The sequence below is a fragment of the Mirounga angustirostris genome, unplaced genomic scaffold (assembly GCF_029215605.1).
Source record: "Mirounga angustirostris isolate CCGP_5_RB_7025 unplaced genomic scaffold, mMirAng1.0.hap1 SCAF_4, whole genome shotgun sequence".
In the NCBI taxonomy this organism is placed as follows: Eukaryota; Metazoa; Chordata; class Mammalia; order Carnivora; family Phocidae; genus Mirounga; species Mirounga angustirostris.
Genome location: NW_026991712.1, coordinates 88,591,778 through 88,611,057, shown reverse-complemented (window position 1 = coordinate 88,611,057; position 19,280 = coordinate 88,591,778). Strand labels below are relative to the sequence as shown.

The following is a 19,280-nucleotide window of genomic DNA, read 5'->3' as shown; positions in this document are numbered from 1 at the left end:
TTGGAGCTTCTCCCATCTTCCTTGATGTTTTGCTGTCAACAGTGGCCCAGCCCATAGGGTGACAGCTCCTCCAAGATCCCGTGCTACCCTTGTTCCGTAGCCTCCCTTGGGTCCTGACTCATATTGTCTGCCTCCCAGCTTCAGGTCCTCTGTCACAGTGAGCTGGCCTTATTTTCCCAAGATCAAATACTCCTTGAGGGCTGGGCCTGTGGTCCTACTGTCCCCCAGCCACCAGAGAACTGGGAATGGTGTCTGCTTCCTATATACTTGATGACTGACTGGGTCCCAGCAAATCTCAACCTCTTGCCCTCCTACCAAGCTAGGTCCTGGTTCTCCTCAGGCTGAATGTGCTAATGGGTGCCCAGCACTAGAAACTGAGCAAATGAGTGTTCTTTTGTAAGCCAGAGAGAGACATCATGGAGGGAAAGTTCCCCACCCACTTCCTTCCTCTATATACACCTCTCATCTGCACTCCCTCACCAGCATGTGCATGTTTATGTAAGTGAGATGAGGATGAGATGAACACCAAGGAAATCCTATAGGGGGAGAAATGTCCTCCAAAGCCATGTGGAGCCTTAGAGGATGGGAACCATGTAAAGAAACAGGGGTCATGGGCCTACTAGATACAGACCAATGGTAGGTAGTAAGTATGTGCATATGCTTTGGAAATTGGTAGGAAAATACCACCTTCTCTCTCATCAACTTTACTGAGAACTGGACTTACAGGCCCATAAGCACTTAGGGCTGGCTATTAGAGTGTGGGAGAGATCAACGTGTGTGTGTGTGTTTGTGTGTATGTGTGTAAGAGAGAGAGAGGATTGGAGAGCGAGAAAGACAGAGAGCAAAGCTCCTGAAAGCCAGAGAATAATGGCATTCCAAATGCCCAGGATAAGCATCTAGTTTTATTGGTGGCTTCTAGATTACCCATTCCTTTTCTGTCCCCTGGTGGTAGAAGCAATACTACGTAATACATCGTGTTGCCCAACATGGGGCTTGAACTCATGACACTGAAATCAAGACCTTAGCTGAGATCAAGAGTCAGACATTAGCCCTACCGAGTGACCCAGGTGCCCCTGTGTAATACATTCTTGAGGCAGCTGAATCCACCACAAAAATTCTGTTCTGCATGGTCAGGGCCTGCGCAAGAAAAGATTGACAGAATTTAACATCCAAAACTTGTGAATTAGCAGCTGTTCATACTTTCCTTAGCTATGCAGGCATCACTCCAGTGACATTTGGATTTGAGTTCTTCAGCTAATCCAAGTCAAGCAATCAAAAACCTTGCAGGCACTGTGGAAAACAGTATGAAAATTCCTCAAAAAAATTAAAAATAAAAAATATCGTATGATCTATCAATTCCACTACTGGATATTTACTCGAAGACAACAAAAGCACTAATTTGAAAAGATATATGCACCCTTATGTTTATTGCAGCATTATTGACAATAGCCAAGATGTGGAAGCAACCCAAGTTTCCATCGACAGATGAATGGATAAAGAAGATGTGGTACTTATATACAATGGAACATTACTCAGCCATCAAAAAGAATGAAATCTTGCCATTTGTAACAACATGGATGGAATTAGAGGGAATTATGCTAAGTGAAATAAGACGAAAAAAGACAAATGCCATATGATTTCACTCATGTGGAATTTAAGAAACAAAACAAATAAAAAACAAAAAACAAACAAAAGAGATAGAAACATGTCCATAAATACAGAAAACAAACCAATGGTTGCCAGAAGGAAGGGGTGTGGAGGATGGGTGAAATGGGTGAAGGGGAGTGGGAGATACAGGCTTCCAGTTATGGAATGAATAAGTCACATGGATGAAAAGTACAGCATAAGGAATATAGTCAATGGCATTATAACAACATTCTGTGGTGGCAAATGGTAGCTACACTTGTGGCCAGCATAACATAACATATAGAGTTGTTGAATGGTGTACAACTGAAACTAACATAACATTGTATGTCAGCTATGCTTCTATTAAAAAAAATCTATAAACTCTGGAAGGAAGAAGAGAAGAAGACATGAAACAGTTTTATTTTTCCTTCCCATGTAAACAGGCCCAGTGCACAGAGGCAGAACTGCCACACAGATTTCCCATGCCCTGTTGCCTTGAGGAACAGCGAGGGCCCAGCCCTTCTTGTGCACCACGGGCCCAGTGCCGGCACAGTGCTGTGGGCACTCCATCTTGATAAATAAATGGTGGTGGTCATTCCATGATAACTGTCCCACACAGCCTTTCTTCTCTGCTATTAGGGACCTGAGCTGAAATCCATTTCCGAGACTATATGGGATCACTTCTGTCAGAGTGACAGCAGGCCAGGGGATTTTTCCCCCTGGATTCTTCCCAGTCTCACTTACTTGTCCCGTGCCGAGCCTGCCAGGACCATGGTTGAGGAGAGAGACCATTGATTTCCAAGCCCGTGTCTTCAGTGCTACAGCCTGACTTCCGAAGATCTTGGGATATTTTAAGGCTTCAGTAGAGCTTACAGCTAAATTCCATGTTGAGACTTAAGACACACCACCCTCGACACTAGCTTATGTTCATTTCTTTCAGCCAAGGTATTAGGACACTGGGTGGCAAGTGCCACTGCTTACCTTCAAATTGTGCAACTATTTCATACTTCCAAGAGTGTGTCTTGCCCTAGTATTCAGAGCCCAACTCCATGGAGTACCCAGTAATTGTGGAACACTCATTCTGTGCCAAATACTACACCCATACTTTATGTATGTTGTCCCTTTTAACCCATTTTAACATGCAGGGTGGTGTTGTTATTCTCCTTAGTAGATGAAGAAATTGAGGCTCAAAGACTTTAAGTGCCCAAGGTCACCCACTGGTAAAGGTCAGAGCTCTACTCTAAACACTTCTTGGGGATGTTTCAAAGATATATTCCATCCGTTGCCAAATATGGAGGGCATCCTGGTTTGTGCCCTGTGCCATCCCTCTGTGTCCTGGAATCTCTAACAGGAGTGGGGAGAAAGAATTGGGATGGGGCCCTGGCAGCTCAGAATCCAAGACCAGCAGAGGTGACTCCTCTGGAATCTCATTCTAATTCAATGCTTGGTTCCCCCACCCATTCCACCTTATGATAATCACTTCCTGGGAACCCTAGAATCTGGGTGACTTATACACATATAAAGAGATGAGAAAAAAAAAAGGGGGGGGGGCGCCTGGGTGGCTCAGTTGGTTAAGCGACTGCCTTCGGCTCAGGTCATGATCCTGGAGTCCCGGGATCGAGTCCCGCATCGGGCTCCCTGCTCGGCAGGGAGTCTGCTTCTCCCTCTGACCCTCCCCCTTCTCATGCTCTCTGTCTCTCATTCTCTCTCTCGCAAATAAATAAAATCTTAAAAAAAAAAAAAAGAGATGAGAGATAAGTACTGTTTACTGTAACCACCTAGTTCCCTTAAATGCAACCTAATGGTTTTCTCAGTAGAAGGCAGGACAGAGGGTTACAGCCCCCATTTATTACCTAAATAACAATAGGCATAAAATCAAAGCCATTTGCACTGTCTTTCCACCAGTTCAGGCTGAATGTGACTCTGAGCCTAGGTTAAGTCAAAGTCATGCATGTTTAATGGGCCTCCCAGAGAGCCATTCACCTCCTCAGTTGTTAAGTTTTCCTTAAGACAATGCTGTCTATGTACCCCACCCAGGCCACCCCCTCCCCTCTGCCAACCAGAGCTTCCTGGAACCCTGCCCTCACACCCTCAAAACCTGAATGCCTGCTTGGGATCATCCCAGATGCCAAGGTTCTAAGTCAAAAGTCACGAGTGAGTTTGGAAATCCAAGGCAGCCAGCCTCGTAAAGTGATGGGGAGGTGGGGCCAAGGCCAGAGTGAAGGTACCATCACCCCCAAGTCCTGCCATGCCACGAGGGAGGCTGCCAGCCCTGGGCGGTGAGTAAAACCTGAAATTTGAGGAAGGACAGGTGGGTCTTATTGTGACTAGGGACTAATTACAACACTCCAATCCCAGGCCACCTCATAGCCTTAGGCAGGAATGTGAGATGTATAAAAGGTGGGTAGGCTCAGAGCATCCCAAACCCCTTGGCATCTCCACACTCCAGCCACTGGCAAACTTGGGTAAGTCAGGCAAAGCAGTGCCTCTCCTTGCAGCCTTGCTCCACATGGTCCCAACCTGGCTGGGAGTTGGCCTGGAGCTCTGGGTGGTTGGTCAGAAAGATCTAGTTGGGCATTTCTCTTTACCAAATTATTGGGGACCAACCAATAGTGGTCTGCAAGCCATCCAGCCGAGGGTGTGGGGAGCTGGGCTGAGATGGGAGAGGAAAGTCTGCCAAGAGACCAGTGTCTTGAGGATCCTGCTGGTGTGTTATGGGTGTTGTATCTTGTCAGATGCTGAGAGGGACTCAGTAGAAGGAGAGGGCGCACCAGCCATGAGGCAGAGCACCTGGCAGAGTTGTGGTTTAAAGAAAAGTCAAATACAGGGAGGGAAGAAAGAAGACTGCATTGGGGTGCAGAGACCCCAAGGAGCACAGAGCAGCAGGGACAAGATGATGTGATATAGGGGGAAGGTCCTGCTCCAGGAATTGGGGACCACCATTTCTACCTACTTGTGCTGAATGGCTGGGGACTAATTACGTCCTTCTCTGAGGTTGGTTTTCCTCAACTGTAAATAAGAATCAAGCTAAAAAGTCCATTTTGTCTCTAGACTCCTTTCTCTTATAATTGTCTTAGAGAAAAGAGATGCTCCTTCTCATTCTTTTTTAATTTTTAGAAATTTATTTAATAAGTCAAAACCTTTACACTGTGCTCATCATGTGCTAGCTACCCTGTGTGGTTGTGTGTGTGTGTGCACACACATACATGTATGTATGCATGTTTATATGTATGCATTTTATATACCCATTTAATCCTTACAACAGCCCTAAGAGATGCATATACAGAGGGCTAAGTAACTTGATCAAAGTCACACAGCAGGTTAATAGTTTAGCCAGGACTCAGATCCTAGGCAATCCTCTTCCAGATTCCATAGTTTTGGCATAAAAGTATATTACTTTTTGTTCTTGCTCTCCTTGTCGTTCCTTCTCCCTCTCTCCCTTTTCTCTTCTTCTCCCATTCCTTCCTTGCTTCATTCTTTCCATGTTTCTCTGTCTCGAAAAGAATTGAAATGACTTACAAACTTTTGGCCACAACTTATATTCAACACATATTTACACACACATGCATGGATATTTATACACAGACATACAAACCTTAAGTTGTGAAACCATCAGGGCAAAGTAGAAGCAGAGAAGGATGTGAATGCGGCAGGCCCTGTCCTCGGGCCCAGAGTGTCTCTATGGCGAAGGCGTTCCTCACTTTTTTGTTTTTTTGTTTCCAGTTGTGTGTCAACGAAGAATGTCTCAGCAGAAGCAGAAGCAGTGCTGCCCCCCACCCCAGCAGTGCTGCCTTCCACCCCAGCAGTGCCGTCCCCCCCAGCAGTGCTGTCCCCCACCCCAGCAGTGCTGCCCCCCACCCCAGCAGTGCCGTCCCCCCCAGCAGTGCTGTCCCCCACCCCAGCAGTGCTGCCCCCCACCCCAGCAGTGCCGTCCCCCCCAGCAGTGCTGTCCCCCACCCCAGCAGTGCTGCCCCCCACCCCAGCAGTGCCGTCCCCCCCAGCAGTGCTGTCCCCCACCCCAGTAGTGCTGCCCCCCACCCCAGCAGTGCTGTCCCCCCCAGCAGTGCTGCCCCCCACCCCAGCAGTGCTGCCCCCAACCCCAGCAAACCAAGCAGCCCTGTCAGCCTCCACCCAAGTGCAAGGAGCCCTGCGCCCCCAAGTGCCAACAGAAATGTCCACCCCAACAGTGCCAGAAGTCCCAGCAGAAATAAGACCCTAGCATTCGACCAGAGGCCAAGCTTCCTAGGAAAACAGAGAGCATGAAGTTCACTGCCCCTCTCTCTGCCATCTGTCAACGCCATTCACCCCAGCTTCTGACTGCAGCCACACTTCAGGAAAAGGCAGCACCAGGAGGGTGGTTTCTTCGATCTCTACTTATTAATTAGCAACTGCAATTTCCACCTCAGACAAGGATCTGGTTCTGAACTGTCTAATCATCTCTACTGACGTGTATTTACATTACTATGTCTGCTTCTCGGAAGCTTGGGCAGCATGCGGAACACCTTTCTTACCACCCTCCACCTCTGCTCCTGTTTTTCAAACAATTAAATGTAGTTCCTCTGGCACTCATGTCTCAGTCTGATTCTTCTGTTGTTGGACAATGTTACATTCCTGCAGATTTTTTGTCCCGCCCCCACCCCAGAGCCCTAGGGTAGCTGGGCATGTGGTGCAGGCAGAGGAACAGGCACAGTACAGATGCACTGGTGAGCTGTGGGTCGTTCTCAGTGGTCCTGCTGGGGTACGGAGGAGACACATCCCATACCTACGGAAAATGAAAGCACCACTGGAACCAGGGGGAGATGATGCCCATCTGGAGAACATGTGGGAGAGAAAGCATCCCTGCAGGCTGAGAAAGAGCAAGGGAATCCCCCAGTCAAGAGCTACATAGCAGAGAAGGATTGAGGCAAATAAATTATATTTCAGAGAACAGACTCCAAGGGCTTCTGGGTCTAAAGGAGTTGAGAATAAGGCCTTAAAACTTCTCCCATAGGTGAAGAGAAGACAAAAGTTTCTTCAAGCTAACCAAATGTGTCATGAGGATGAGCACTGGGTGTTATAGGCAACTGATAAATTATTGAACACTACATCTGAAACTAATGATGTACTTACTGTATGTTGGCTAATTGAATTTAAATTTAAAAAAAGGAGACAATCTATACAGACCTTGTATACTCAACACATGATATCCACCATCAATATGTGATTAAAATCACAGCCCCCATTATTTCTCAGTTGGGGATTTCCCTGAACTATTTCCCCCACAACCCCCCTACTTTCAATTAAAATTTCTGGAGGATTGCGGTAACCAGATAATTCAGAGGCACAGGTAATCCAAACTGCTGGTTCCTATTGTTTCCACTACCCACTCCATCCCTCTCCACCAAACCCCTCTCTTACAAAATAGTCCACAGGTTGGACTATTTTGTTTAGTTACATTCTCATTGGACAACAAAAAGGAGGTGGAACCTCCTTTCTTAAACCTGCCTCCCCTTTCATGCTTCTGGGCTCCAGGGCAATCACTGAGAGCCAGCAGAAGTACCCAGAAGGAGGCAGAGAGGAAAATATCATGAAAGGGGCAGAAGGAAGTATAGAGGGAGAGATGTATGCGGATGTGTTCATATTTACATTGTAATGATAACTGTTAATGTGTGTGTGTCTCTTTGGCTGTATTATAGGAATACATTAAGGGATTCAATGGAAACATACCTCCTTGCTAATATTTGAATAGTATAGATTGGATAATGAATTCTTTTAGAAGCATTGTACATTGTGTACTCTTACTTTGTCCCAGTTTTAACTGAACATTAAGGGAATACATTTTTTTTAATTGTAACTCTGCCAATATCTTTATCTAGAGGCCTGTTGCCATTTTTGTCTTTTATGAAATTTTTGTCACCAAGAAAGGCAGGATTACGTTTTTTTTCTTTCAGATGGAGTTGATGTAGTGTATTCTTGGTTTCAAAATACTCATAGTTTGGGGACTTTGAAATGGTAAATATTTATGGTGTATAAAAAAGCATGGTACATAACTGTACGATCTTAATTACATTAAAATGCTTACTTGTGTAGATACACACATAGGATCTAGAAGTCAAACTGTAAACTGCTTGTGATTATGGATGACTTTGTTCTTTGCTTCTTGTGTTTTTCAGTTTCCTTTTATGCGCATGTTAACTTTTAAAAAATAAATTTTTTAAAACCTAAAAAAAAAGAAGTCTGGATTACCCCAACACATTATTATAGACCCTGGAGAATGCAGAGTTAGCTAAAGACCAAAGTTTTGAGCATTTCTTACCTGCAGGGCTGGGCTCCTCTTCCTCCATCAGACTCCTGTGCCTTTCAGCTGTCTCCCCTCCTTCTATCCATCCCCCATCCATCTGTCCCCCCACCCTGTCAATCCATCATTGCAGCCTTAGTAAGCACCTCCATTCCTGTTTGTGCAGAAGGTGAGGGGTGCTATAAGAACAGAGAAACCAGCACAGACTCTGGGCCTCTGGGCCCAACAGTCCCTGGGAGAAGACCCTCGTAAAACAAAGAACATTTAGACAGGGTGGCATACAATTAAGGGATGACTTGGGTGGTACATTTGACAAACACCTCACACCTTGGAATTCAGAGATAGAGAGAGTGAGAACACCTTGAAAATGAGAACTCGCTACCACCCCCACATTCAGAGCTGTCATTTCAGCACAGTCTCCAAATGTGTCCTCCTCACCCCCATACATCACCTTCTCCCCACATCTCTCTCGTTTGGGCTTTTACCCCTCTTGCCTTACCCTTCCTCACTCTGCAGTGTAACATGAGATTGAATTTCACCTCTTTGGGCTTCATTTAATTTTCTTTTTACTAATTTCCATAATTAGCACACATGCACATGTGCTTGTGTGTGGACCATCTTGCTGATTTTTCTTTTGTCCCCGTCACACTGAATCTGGATTCCAGAACCACCCCTCTTCCACTAAGTGACTTGCAGCGAGTTATAGAACTTCCCTAGGCTCACTTTTCTCATCTGTGTGGTGGGGGAGAAGATTAGCTGCTTTTTGGGGTGGAAGGGGGAGTTGTCCAATGAGAATGTAATTAAACAGTTTGATAAATGTTAGCTGTTGCTTTTATTGTTATTCTCCAGTTCTGACTGAGCAGCAAGCCTACAGGCAGCACCCTTTGCTTATTCCCACACATTGGAAGACGTGGGCTCCAGACCTTCAGTGATACAAAGGTGTAAAGGGGAAGGGCGAATTTCAGGGTCAAGGACAGGACCAATTAAGTAGAACAAAAGATCAGAGTGGGTGTTCATAGGGGGAAACAAGATTTAGTTTAGGTCATAAGTATCCCATTTGGTGGTTGCCCTTTACTTCCAGAATCTTCCCTGTTTTAACGCCTGCCCAAAATGGATCCTGCTCTTGAGGCAATCCTGGCAGCTCTAGCCCACAGTGATTCTCAGCTATCATTGGGACAGTCAGCTCTGTCTCTGTGAGGCAGGCTATGCTCCCTGGAGGCAAGAAGGGAGGCTGACAAGCTGAGGAAGCATGTACAGGGGCAAAGTCCTGACTGACACAGGTGTGCCAACTTTTGCACACATTGACACCACCCTACTGAAGTAGGTATGGCTACTCCCAACAGGGATAGAGGACTGAGGTTCAGAGAAGCTCCCTCCTTGCTTGCAATAATAACAGCCTGTAGTGGTGGAGCTGAGATGCAAACTCAGGACACTCTGGCTCTCTGGTTTACATTCTCTGTGACACAGCAAGTGCCCTGACTGTGCTGGTAGCTAGAAGAAGCATAAAGACTGAATCCTGTCTTTCCAGAACGTAGAACCCATCAATCCATTGGTGAGGCAAAGTCAGCATGTTTACAAACCTCCACACAGTCATACTTGTTTGCACAAGATTAAGCACTCGTGTGTGTTCATGCACTCACACAAATTACACACAGTGGTTGTTATTCAAGTACATTCTACAACTTTGTAGATTGGTATTGAGCTTCGAGAGCAGAAGCCGGACCAGCATTTCAGAAGCCCTGATGTGACAGTTATGGTCCTCCTAGTTTCCCAGTGGTGTAGAGGACTCTGTGGGTTAGTCAGTGTGGTGGCAGGAGCACTGGTGGGCAGGGGAGTTAGTGTGGTGGCTGTTTGCTATCTCTTACAGAAGTGGTTTTAATATTTCAACCATTCAGTCAGCAACACCTGTGTATGCTGGAATATACCTCTTGAATATCAGCCCTGTACTCACTCACTCTTGCACACTCACTCATGCTTGCACATTCATGCACATATTCCCACACATATACATTCATAAGCCCTCACATGAGGTCACAACCGATCACACACTGACACATAATCACATGCTGTCATCACATAGATATGACCACACACTGACACACACTCACAGGCACCTGAACACACAGACACACATGCTCACGGTGTCTCTCCCACTCACATGTTGGCCCCAGAGTGTGGAGTCCAGCCTCTGTTCTCATGTCCTAGCAGCTTGTCCTCTCAGCTTTTTCTCGGCCTCTGCCGCATTCCAGCAGGGATGTTCACTTCACTTCAGCCTTCCTACATGACCCCTGGAAAATCTGAATTCTCAGTTTCACTGGCCAGGTCTTCCCTCTCTCCCTCTTGTATAAAACTTTATTCCTGGTAATACTGTCTTATTAAAACATATCACTAATCTCAAGAAAACAGAAGGGTCTTGTATTTTCCAACCACACTCACTCTCCTTAGAAAACAGTTGTAATTTTAAAAAAGTGAATGTGCTGGCATTTGTTTAAGGAATACAGCGTGTTATAAACTCTCTACCAGAATTTTTCTTTGCATTAGCTCTCACATACACACCCCTGTAGTTATTTTTATATTATCTCTACTGTAGATGGACAAAACTGAGAACAAGAAGGATGAGGTATTTTTCACAAGGTCATGGAGTTAATAGGTGTCAGAACCAGGACTCTCTCTTGAGTCTGACTCGTCAAGTTGTTTGTTGGTTCCTAAGGCACACGTACATATGGGCCCATGTGCACGTGCACACACACAGACACACAGACACACACAGACACACACACACACTCACATATAAGGTAATAAAGATTTGGAGGATTCTATGAAACTTGCTTTAAACCGGACTGAAACATTGAATTAAGATTTGGGAGGCAAGAAAAGAGACATTGGGAACTCAAGCTCCAAAACTGAGCCAGGCAGGTATCCTGCAGGGACAGTGGGAGTGTAAGGTGGGGGATGATTACAGTTTTTCTCCCGTGGTACTTTTTCTAAGCAGCCCTATTCCAAGCTGGGAGCAGCTGCTCTGAGCCCCATGGAAGGAGGCAGGAAGGAGCTGCCAGTCACCACCTGTCACAGGACCTCGTGGGTGGCAGGAGGCAGTCCCCTCGTGCCCAGGTCCTGTCTCACAGGCTGAGGGCAGAGCCCAAAGCCGGGATAAAAGGGCTTCAGAGTCAGAGCACCTCCATACACTCCTCTCCTGAGGTGCTGACAGACCCACTGCTGCCTGTGCACCGGTAAGTGTCCCCTGGGACTGAAAGCAGAGCCTTCCGCAGAGGGAGCTCAAACCAGAGCAGGAGGTGGGGGGTGGGGGGCAGAGCCTTTGCAGTGTGTGTGTGTGTGTGTGTGTGTGTGTGTGTGTGTGTGTGGTGGGTGGCAGTGAGAAGAAGATGAGGTTGGGTTCATATTAGCAAAGAACAAGTCGCAGGGACACTGAGGGAGGGGCAAGGAGCTAGGAAGGCTGGGAACATGAGTAGAAGGAACTGTGTGAGTGTGACAGTACACTAGAAAAAACAAACTGATCTGTAGTTGTTGGTCTCTGGTTGGAAGGATTTGCAACACTGACCACCATACCAACCCATAACTGTTGTCAACAGGGAGGTTTATCTTTGAAAGCATAACTGTCCCTCCAGGGAAAAGTAAAGATGGGAACAGTGACACTCAGCCAGCAGAGAGGAAATCACAACTGACTGACTTATTTTAAGCACTCAGACAAAAGGACTTCAGAGTTGAGTAGGAACAACTCAAATCTTGATGCTGAGGTGTTAGTTTGAGGGGAGCGTCTGCAAGATGCCAGGGCAGCGGGGCCCGGTCAGGGGCCCGGTGCAAGTCCCAGCTTACAGTAAATTATCTTCTCCCTCAGCTCATTCTTCCAGCCAATCTGCAATGTCCTTTGCGGGTGTGGACTTCTATGTCCCTACAGGACAAGGATATCTAGAAAGTTCTGCAAGAGGGAATGACTGTTTTCCCTAAAGAAACAATTTCATTTCTAAACTGTCACCTAGATTTACTATTTCCGTGATTTTTGCTGTAGAATATCTCCTCTAGATGTTTGATTTTGAGCACTTTTTCTTAACATATTTTGGCTTCAGTTCTCTAATTCTATAACAGATGAAGCACTCCAGAGATGATGTGAGGGCATTTGGGGAACTATTAGAAATAATGAAAGTCTCTCTGTTGAATTATCAAGGACTCCATTTAAACAGTTCATCAAATAAAGGCACTAGAAATGATGTTGAGGACAGGAAGGGGTGGGGCAGGGGGGCTCAGGGTCCTGGGTCTGACTCACTGTGTGACTCTCCCTCAGCTCCTGACCCTGCCAGCCGAGATGTCCTGCCAGCAGAACCAGCAGCAGTGCCAGCCCCCTCCCAAGTGTCCCACGCCCAAGTGCCCCCCCAAGTGCCCCCCCAAGTGCCCCCCAGTCTCTTCCTGCTGCGGCTCCAGCTCTGGGGGCGGCGGCTGCTGCAGCTCTGGGGGCGGAGGCTGCTGCAGCTCTGGGGGCGGCGGCTGCTGCCTGAGCCACCACAGGCGACGCAGTTCCCACCGTCACAGACACCAGAGCCCTGGCTGCTGCAGCCAGCCCTCGGGGGGCTCCAGCTGCTGTGGAGGGGGCAGCGGTCAGTCGTCTGGAGGCTGCTGCTGAAGTGGACCCTGAGCCAAGGAGCGCAGGCTTGGGGACAGCGAGTGGCCAAAGCCCTCCTCCTGTTCCTGCTCCCCCTGCTGGGCCTGCCCAAGGGGCTGAGGGGTCTGAGTGCAGCCTTGAGTTCTGGCCCAGAGGATCCCTGTGCCCTGGTGCCCAGAAGCCACAACCCCTCCCCCAAACCCATTTACTCACCTCCTCCCCCATATGTGTGGCTGCCCTGGGAACCCAAAGCACAGACCCTAGGTCCTTCAGAGCTTACCTTGTTGTAAACCCAGCCTGATGTGAAATAATAAAACTAGACATCTTCATGCCCTCCTTGATTGTTGTTTTCTTTTTATTCCTACATTATCTTTTTATACTCTGTCCTCAACTCCTGCTTCCCCTGAGGCCTCAGTGTCTACAGAACTTACTCAGATTTGCCACTTGCACCACTAATGTCCTTAAGAGCAAAACAAATTTTTATTGGTTCAGAATCCAATCCAGGAACCAACATTGGCTTTTTGTCTTCTATGATTTGAAGATTTTTAAACAGTTGTTGGTTTTTGTAGAATGCCTGTCAATTTGGGTTTGTTTGATGTCTCTGCCTGACTAGGTTCAGTGATGCATTTTCACAAGGAGCGTCCTTCTGAGAGCTGACACCATGCCTCACATGATATCTAGTTGTCTCATCCCTGGAGTCCTGAAAATTGGAATAGAGACATTTGGGAACTTCCTGATAAAGTTGAGACATTGAATTTCTAAATTCCATTCCACCAAGTTGTGTCTTTTGCCAGTAGAAGCAGCCTTTTCATCCCCCTCTGAGGTGGTTAACCATGCATTTCCTGAGGAAGCTGAAAGGCCTCCTGGAAGTGGTTGCCTTGCAGTGCACCGCTGGTTCTCTTGAGAACCCATCCCACCATCTCTCTTTGCTTCTAGACATGCACCTCGACTCAAGTCCCAGTAGGCCCCAAAAGGTGATGTAGAAAGTGTGACCCATAAACGGGTACACTGCACTCCAAAAGAACTACATGATTTTTTCTAATTTATACAGATATAAACCCAGGGAATATGTGTGGGATGGATATTAAGGGTACAAGATAATTGTGGAAGGGACATAAAGTTGGATCAGGCCGAATTTATTCACGCAAGTCCGCTTGGACGGGGCTCTAACAATTTGTTGGGTTGGTTGGCTGAAACATGGACCAAAAGGTGGCTGACACTGAATGAAAATGAGATGCCAGGACTTCCTTAGTAAATTATAGAGGAAGGGGTCCAAAGGCTTATTGGGATGCTAGAGTGGAGTTATCAGTTGACATCTGCTCATCTCCTCTGGAAGGGCCCAGAGGACTTATCTTTCAGGGCTATGAGAAATCAATTTGTGAGGAGACCACAGCATCCTTGAAGAGCTATGTGATTGGTCTTCTCTGTAGGTTAGAAATTACAGTGGAATCTGATGCCACTGAATTGGGAAACCTAAATGCAATAAGGATAATTGGATACCATTGGCAGCACTCGGGCACCAAAGGCAAAGTGGGTGTGGTTACTATCATGGACAGCAGAGTCAAAGCAGTAATCAGAACATCCTGACTCACAGAGAGCTGTGGCTCTGGCTAGTTCGTCATGGTGGTTTGGAAATGAAATTGATGGGGAGCCTACTACATTCTTACTTTATATGTATAGGAGGAAAAGTTCTAAGTGAACAAACCTCTGAACCATAAAAAGAGAGAATAATGCTCCCTCAATCAATTCCCAACTCTGAGCTGGTTTGTAGACACGGAACCCCTCGAATGAAGGGGAGGATGGGTCCTCTGGAGGAAGAACTCTTGAACTCCGCCAAAGAGTTATACTATTAATCTTTCCCCCAGCGTTCCCCAAAGGAACTTACGGCACTTTACCAGGGTAATTGTGCACTGGGGAAAAGAAAATAATCAGACTTTGGGGCTAACGGACACTGGCTCTGGATTGATGCTAATTCCAGGAGACTCAAAACATCACTTTGGTCCACTTTGGTCCCTATTTGGTAGGATAGGAGCGTATGGAGGCCGGGTGATCAATGGAGTTTTAGCTCAGTTTTTTCATCTCACCGTAGGCCCAGTGGGTCCTGAACCCACCCTGTGGTTGTTTCCCTGGTTCTAGAATGTATGATTGGAACAGACAGACACAACAACTGGCAGAATCCCCACTTTGGTTCTCTGATCGGTAGAGTGAGGGCTCTTATGATGGGGAGGTCAAGTAGGAGCCATTAGAACTATCTCTACCTAGAAAAATAATAAATCAAAAGCAACACCACATCCCTGAAGGCATTGCAGAGATTAGTGATACCATGAATGATCTGAAGGATGCAGGGGTGGTGATTCTCACCACATCCCTATTTAACTTGCCTATTTGGTTTGTGCAGAAAACAGATGGGTCTTGGAGAATGACAGTGGGTTATTGTAAGCTGAAGCCAGTGGTGAGTCCCCTTGTAGCTGCTGTACCAGATGTGGTTTTGTTACTTGAGCAAGTTAGCACATCCCCTGGTAACTGGCATGCAGCTAGTGATCTGGAAAATGTTCTTCTTCTCTTTTTTTGCCTTCATATCTGTCAGTAAAGACCACCAGTTTAATAATAGAGCAGTTTATTTTCAGTTGGAAAGGCCAGCAATATACCTTTACTGTCCTTCCTCAGGAGTAGGACAATTCTGCTACTCTATGTCATAATTTAGTTCTCAGCAATCCTGATTGTCCTTCCCTTCGACAAGTCATCACACTGGTCCATTCTGTCAATGATATTATGCTGATAGTACCTAACAAGTAAGAAGTAGTAACTACTCTAGACTTACTGGCAAGACATTTGTGTGTCAGACGGTAGGAAATAACTCTGACAAAAACTCAGGGGCCTTCTACCTTGGTGGAATTTCTAGGGGTCCAGTGGTACAGGGCATGTTGAGATATCCCTTCTAAAGTGAAACAGAAGTAGTTGCATCTGGCCCCCCCTACAATAAAAAATGAGGCACAACACCTAGTGTGCCTCTTTGGATTTTGGAAGTAACATATTTTTCATTTGGGTGTGCTACGCTAGCCCATTAACTGAGTAACCCCAAACCTGCTAGTTTTGAACGCAGTCCAGAAGAGGAGAAGGCACCAGGAGACAGAATGATTCCATTGAACTGGAAGTTAAGAATGCCACTTGGCTACTTTGGCCTCCTCAGGACTCTGAATCAACAGGCGAAGAAGGTAGCTACAGAGCTCAGTGGGGCGATTGATCCTGATTACCACCGAGGAATTAAACTGCTACTCACAGTGGAGGTAAAGAAGAGTATGTGTGGAATACAAGGGGTCCCTTAGGGTGACTCTTAGTTCTGCCACGCCCTTCGATTAAAGTCCATGGGAAACTCGAAGAACCCAATTCAGACAGGACTATTCATGGCCCAGACCCTTCAGGAATGAATATTGGGTGACCATGGCCAGAACTATGGGCATTTCTTACTATGAGCATGTTTACTTCCTTACTTTGGTATGAGTGTGTGTGTGTGTGTGTGTGTGTGTGTGTGTGTGTGTGAAGTACCTTTGGTTTCCTCCCATTCTATCACATAACATAAGATGTATTGACTGATATAGTTCAGTATTGTTCAACATTACATAATAAAAGTCAAGTTAAGGATATCAAGGAGAAGAGTCAACATCACTGAAGGACTTTACATCCTTTTCTGGAGAAAGGGTTTTTGCATTATCTGCTAGACAGAGCCTAACTGCATCATGTTAGCTGGCAGTATGGCCTTGTCATTGTCTTTATTTGGCGGTTAAATATTGTTTAAGGAGATGTGTATGGGTGCCAAGTGGACAAGGGGTGAATTGTGATGGTTAATTTTATGTGTGAACTTGGCTAGGCCATGGCACCCCGATTTTAAATCAAACACTCAACGTAGATGTTGGTGTGAAGGGATTCTTTTTTTTTTTTTTTAGATGTGATTCACATTTAAATCAGTTGACTTTGAGTAAAACAGATTACCCTCCGTAATGTGGATGGACCTGAACCAGTCAGTAGAAAGATTTAGGAAAAAAGACTGAGGGCTGCGCAAGAAGAAGGAATTCTGCCTGCAGGCTGCCTTCAGACTGGCGGCTGTACCGTCAACACTCCCGGGTTCTCTAGCCTGCCAGCCTGCTCTGCAGTTCTCAGACTTGCCAGCTCCCGCAGCTGTGTGGGCCAGTCCCTTAAAATAAATCTCTGTGTATATAGGTACACATCTTACTGGTTCTGTTTCTCTGGAAAACCCGGACTAACACAACGTGTGTGGATATGTGTGTGTATGAGGGAAATAATGAGGTGGGGGGAGGGAGGGATTAGGAAAGGGTTCTTTGTGTCCTTTACTCATTTCATTGTGTATGTGTATTTACTTTTGAATTTGTAATATGTATTTATATATTAGGGCTATCAACTTCTTCCCAGGCCTATGTTTATATTGTTCTGTAGTTATTTGTCTTTTTACCTTATATATGATACTTTATGCTGTATAAAACTTATGTTTTTTCTGGACTTTAATTAATCAACTCTTTTCTTTATATATTATGGGGTTTGTGCCATTATTATTGCACCTTCCCCCATCAATAATTAAACAACAATGATCTATATTTTCTATTGATTTTAGAATGTTGATTTCAGAGATGAAGAAAACTATAATTTGTTAAGTGCTCATTTGTAGCTCAGAAGGGAGCTGAGTGGGAAGGCACAGAGGAAAATTAATTCAGTCTGAATTGCTTCCCATATGATCTCAGCAGTGCCCCCTCCAGCTCCCTGAGAGATGAGAGAATGACCATGTAAGAGACAGGACCCCTTGGGTGAATAGGCCACCTCAGAAGGCCTCCAGTAGTCAGACATGTCTACTGAACGGTCCCAAAGCCACTGGTAGCGAATATCCAAAGCCAAAGTGTCCGTCCAAGTGATATGGTTGCAACCACGTGGCTGACTCATCACTAAGGCCTAGCAGGTGGGTAATTTGAGTGCCGCCCTGCCTGGAGGCAGAGGCATGGACCAGATGGACTCCTTACCCCATCATTCTAAGAATCAGGAGCTGAGCTCCCATGTGAGCCAAGGCATGAATATCCTGGCCACTCCCCCATAAGTAAGCCCACTGGAACAACTTGAACAAATGTCATGGTCAGGTGAGACAGTGGCTGACTTCTGAAGAGGGGTGTGGCCATCACACCTCACTGGGCCTGTCTTGGAGTGTGGTCTCTCATGAGGGTGACCGGAGTCACAGGGAACAGCTGTTCGCAAACTGCCAAGTCAGTGCTAATGCTAATGAAAGGGTTTTTAAAAGTCTATTAACCACCCATGCATGCATAAGCGTGGACTAGCTGCTGAAGGGGAGTGAGAAATATGAGGCACAGTTGTGTTGTTAAAGGGTTTATTAAAATCTCCTTTGTAAGATAATGTCATGTAAAGGATACTGAGCAAGTGGGACTTGAACGGCATTGTCTCAGAAAGGAAAATATCATGGAATAAAGCATAGGAGTGGGGTAAGGAGAGACATGTGGCCAATGTGCCAGTTCTTCTTGGGACACCAACAGAGAAACTGGAATAGTTGCACAGAGTCATACTGCACAGAGCCTTGACTGTCTCTAAAAAATGGCCGCCTTGATCCTGAACGCACTGGAGCCCTGGACGAGGCTTCCTGAAGGTCAGGGGTAATGATTTCTGGAGTGGGAGATGGTGGAAAGAAACATGTGTGCACCCCAGCGAAGAGTAGCATTAAGGAGAAACCATTACAGATGAGAGGCTGTGGGGCACCAGGGAAGGCCACGTACTTTGAGATATCTGATGGTGAGAGTGACAGACAAGGTGGACTCTTTCTCTCTCTCTCTCTCTCTCCTTATATCTGTATCTGTGTCTGTGTCTACATCTACATCCATATCTGTATCTGTGCTTATATCTACATCTCTATCTATGTCTACATAATATATATAATTATCCACATATGTAATACACACACAGATAAATCAGTTAAACAGTCTAACATATCCACAGTCATGTGCACATGTACAGTTCACCAGCTATTGGTTCTCCTTGCCCGTTATGACCCAGCTATGGATATTTTTGAGTCATGTTGGGCTCATCTCAGGCTCTGGAGAATTATTTTGGACACTTCTCGGGGGAGGACTTTCTTCTCATAACTACTCAGGTCTAATTTGTCTTTATCTAATTAATTGCTTATTTTTTAAATATGTTGCCCTCCAGACATGGAAGGAACACCTGCTATATGCCAAATTGACATTTGTCTTTATCTCACTCTCCTAAAAATATTTCCAAAAATTCCTTCAAAGAACCTCGAGTCCAAGCAGCGATGCTGGAGGTTCCTACTGAATCCCAAGCCCTCCTGTTCTATGAGGTCTTCCCGCCTCCTCAGCCCCAGGGGCTCCTGCCCTTGCGGTCCTCCCCACAGACACCCACACCACAGCCTAGAACCCTCTCGCTGTCTCTTCCCCTTCCTGCTTTCTCATCCACGGGCTCACCCTCCCCCTGCCTGGAAGATCCCTGGAAAACAGATTCTCATTGTCCCATGCAAGGCAGTGCAGCTTTTCTCTCTGGCTCCTCCACAGGGATATCGTTATATGAAAATGTATGAAAGACCTCCGTGGAAAAAAATGGTCATTTTAAAAGTCAGATGCAGCTCACCTGGAAAATAACTGTGATCTGAAAACAATCCATTCTTTTTTAATCATCGATGGATAGATAGCTCACATCTGAGGGTCCACTGGGTTTCCCTTCCATGACTCTACTGAC

General features: G+C 46.0%; 1 protein-coding gene across 1 annotated transcript; it reads left to right on the top strand.

Moving 5' to 3' along the window:
• The first annotated feature begins 12,224 nt into the window (after positions 1-12,224).
• On the top strand, positions 12,225-12,847 carry LOC135363980 (late cornified envelope protein 1F-like). The gene has a single exon (XM_064587465.1). The coding sequence runs from the start codon at positions 12,225-12,227 to the stop codon at positions 12,537-12,539; it is 315 nt and encodes a 104-aa protein (XP_064443535.1). The 3' UTR covers positions 12,540-12,847.
• The last annotated feature ends 6,433 nt before the right edge of the window (positions 12,848-19,280 follow it).

Bases quoted from the DNA above. Each gene is read 5' to 3' on its own strand.
- LOC135363980 (XM_064587465.1), top strand. From the start codon at position 12,225: ATGTCCTGCCAGCAGAACCAGCAGCAGTGCCAGCCCCCTCCCAAGTGT.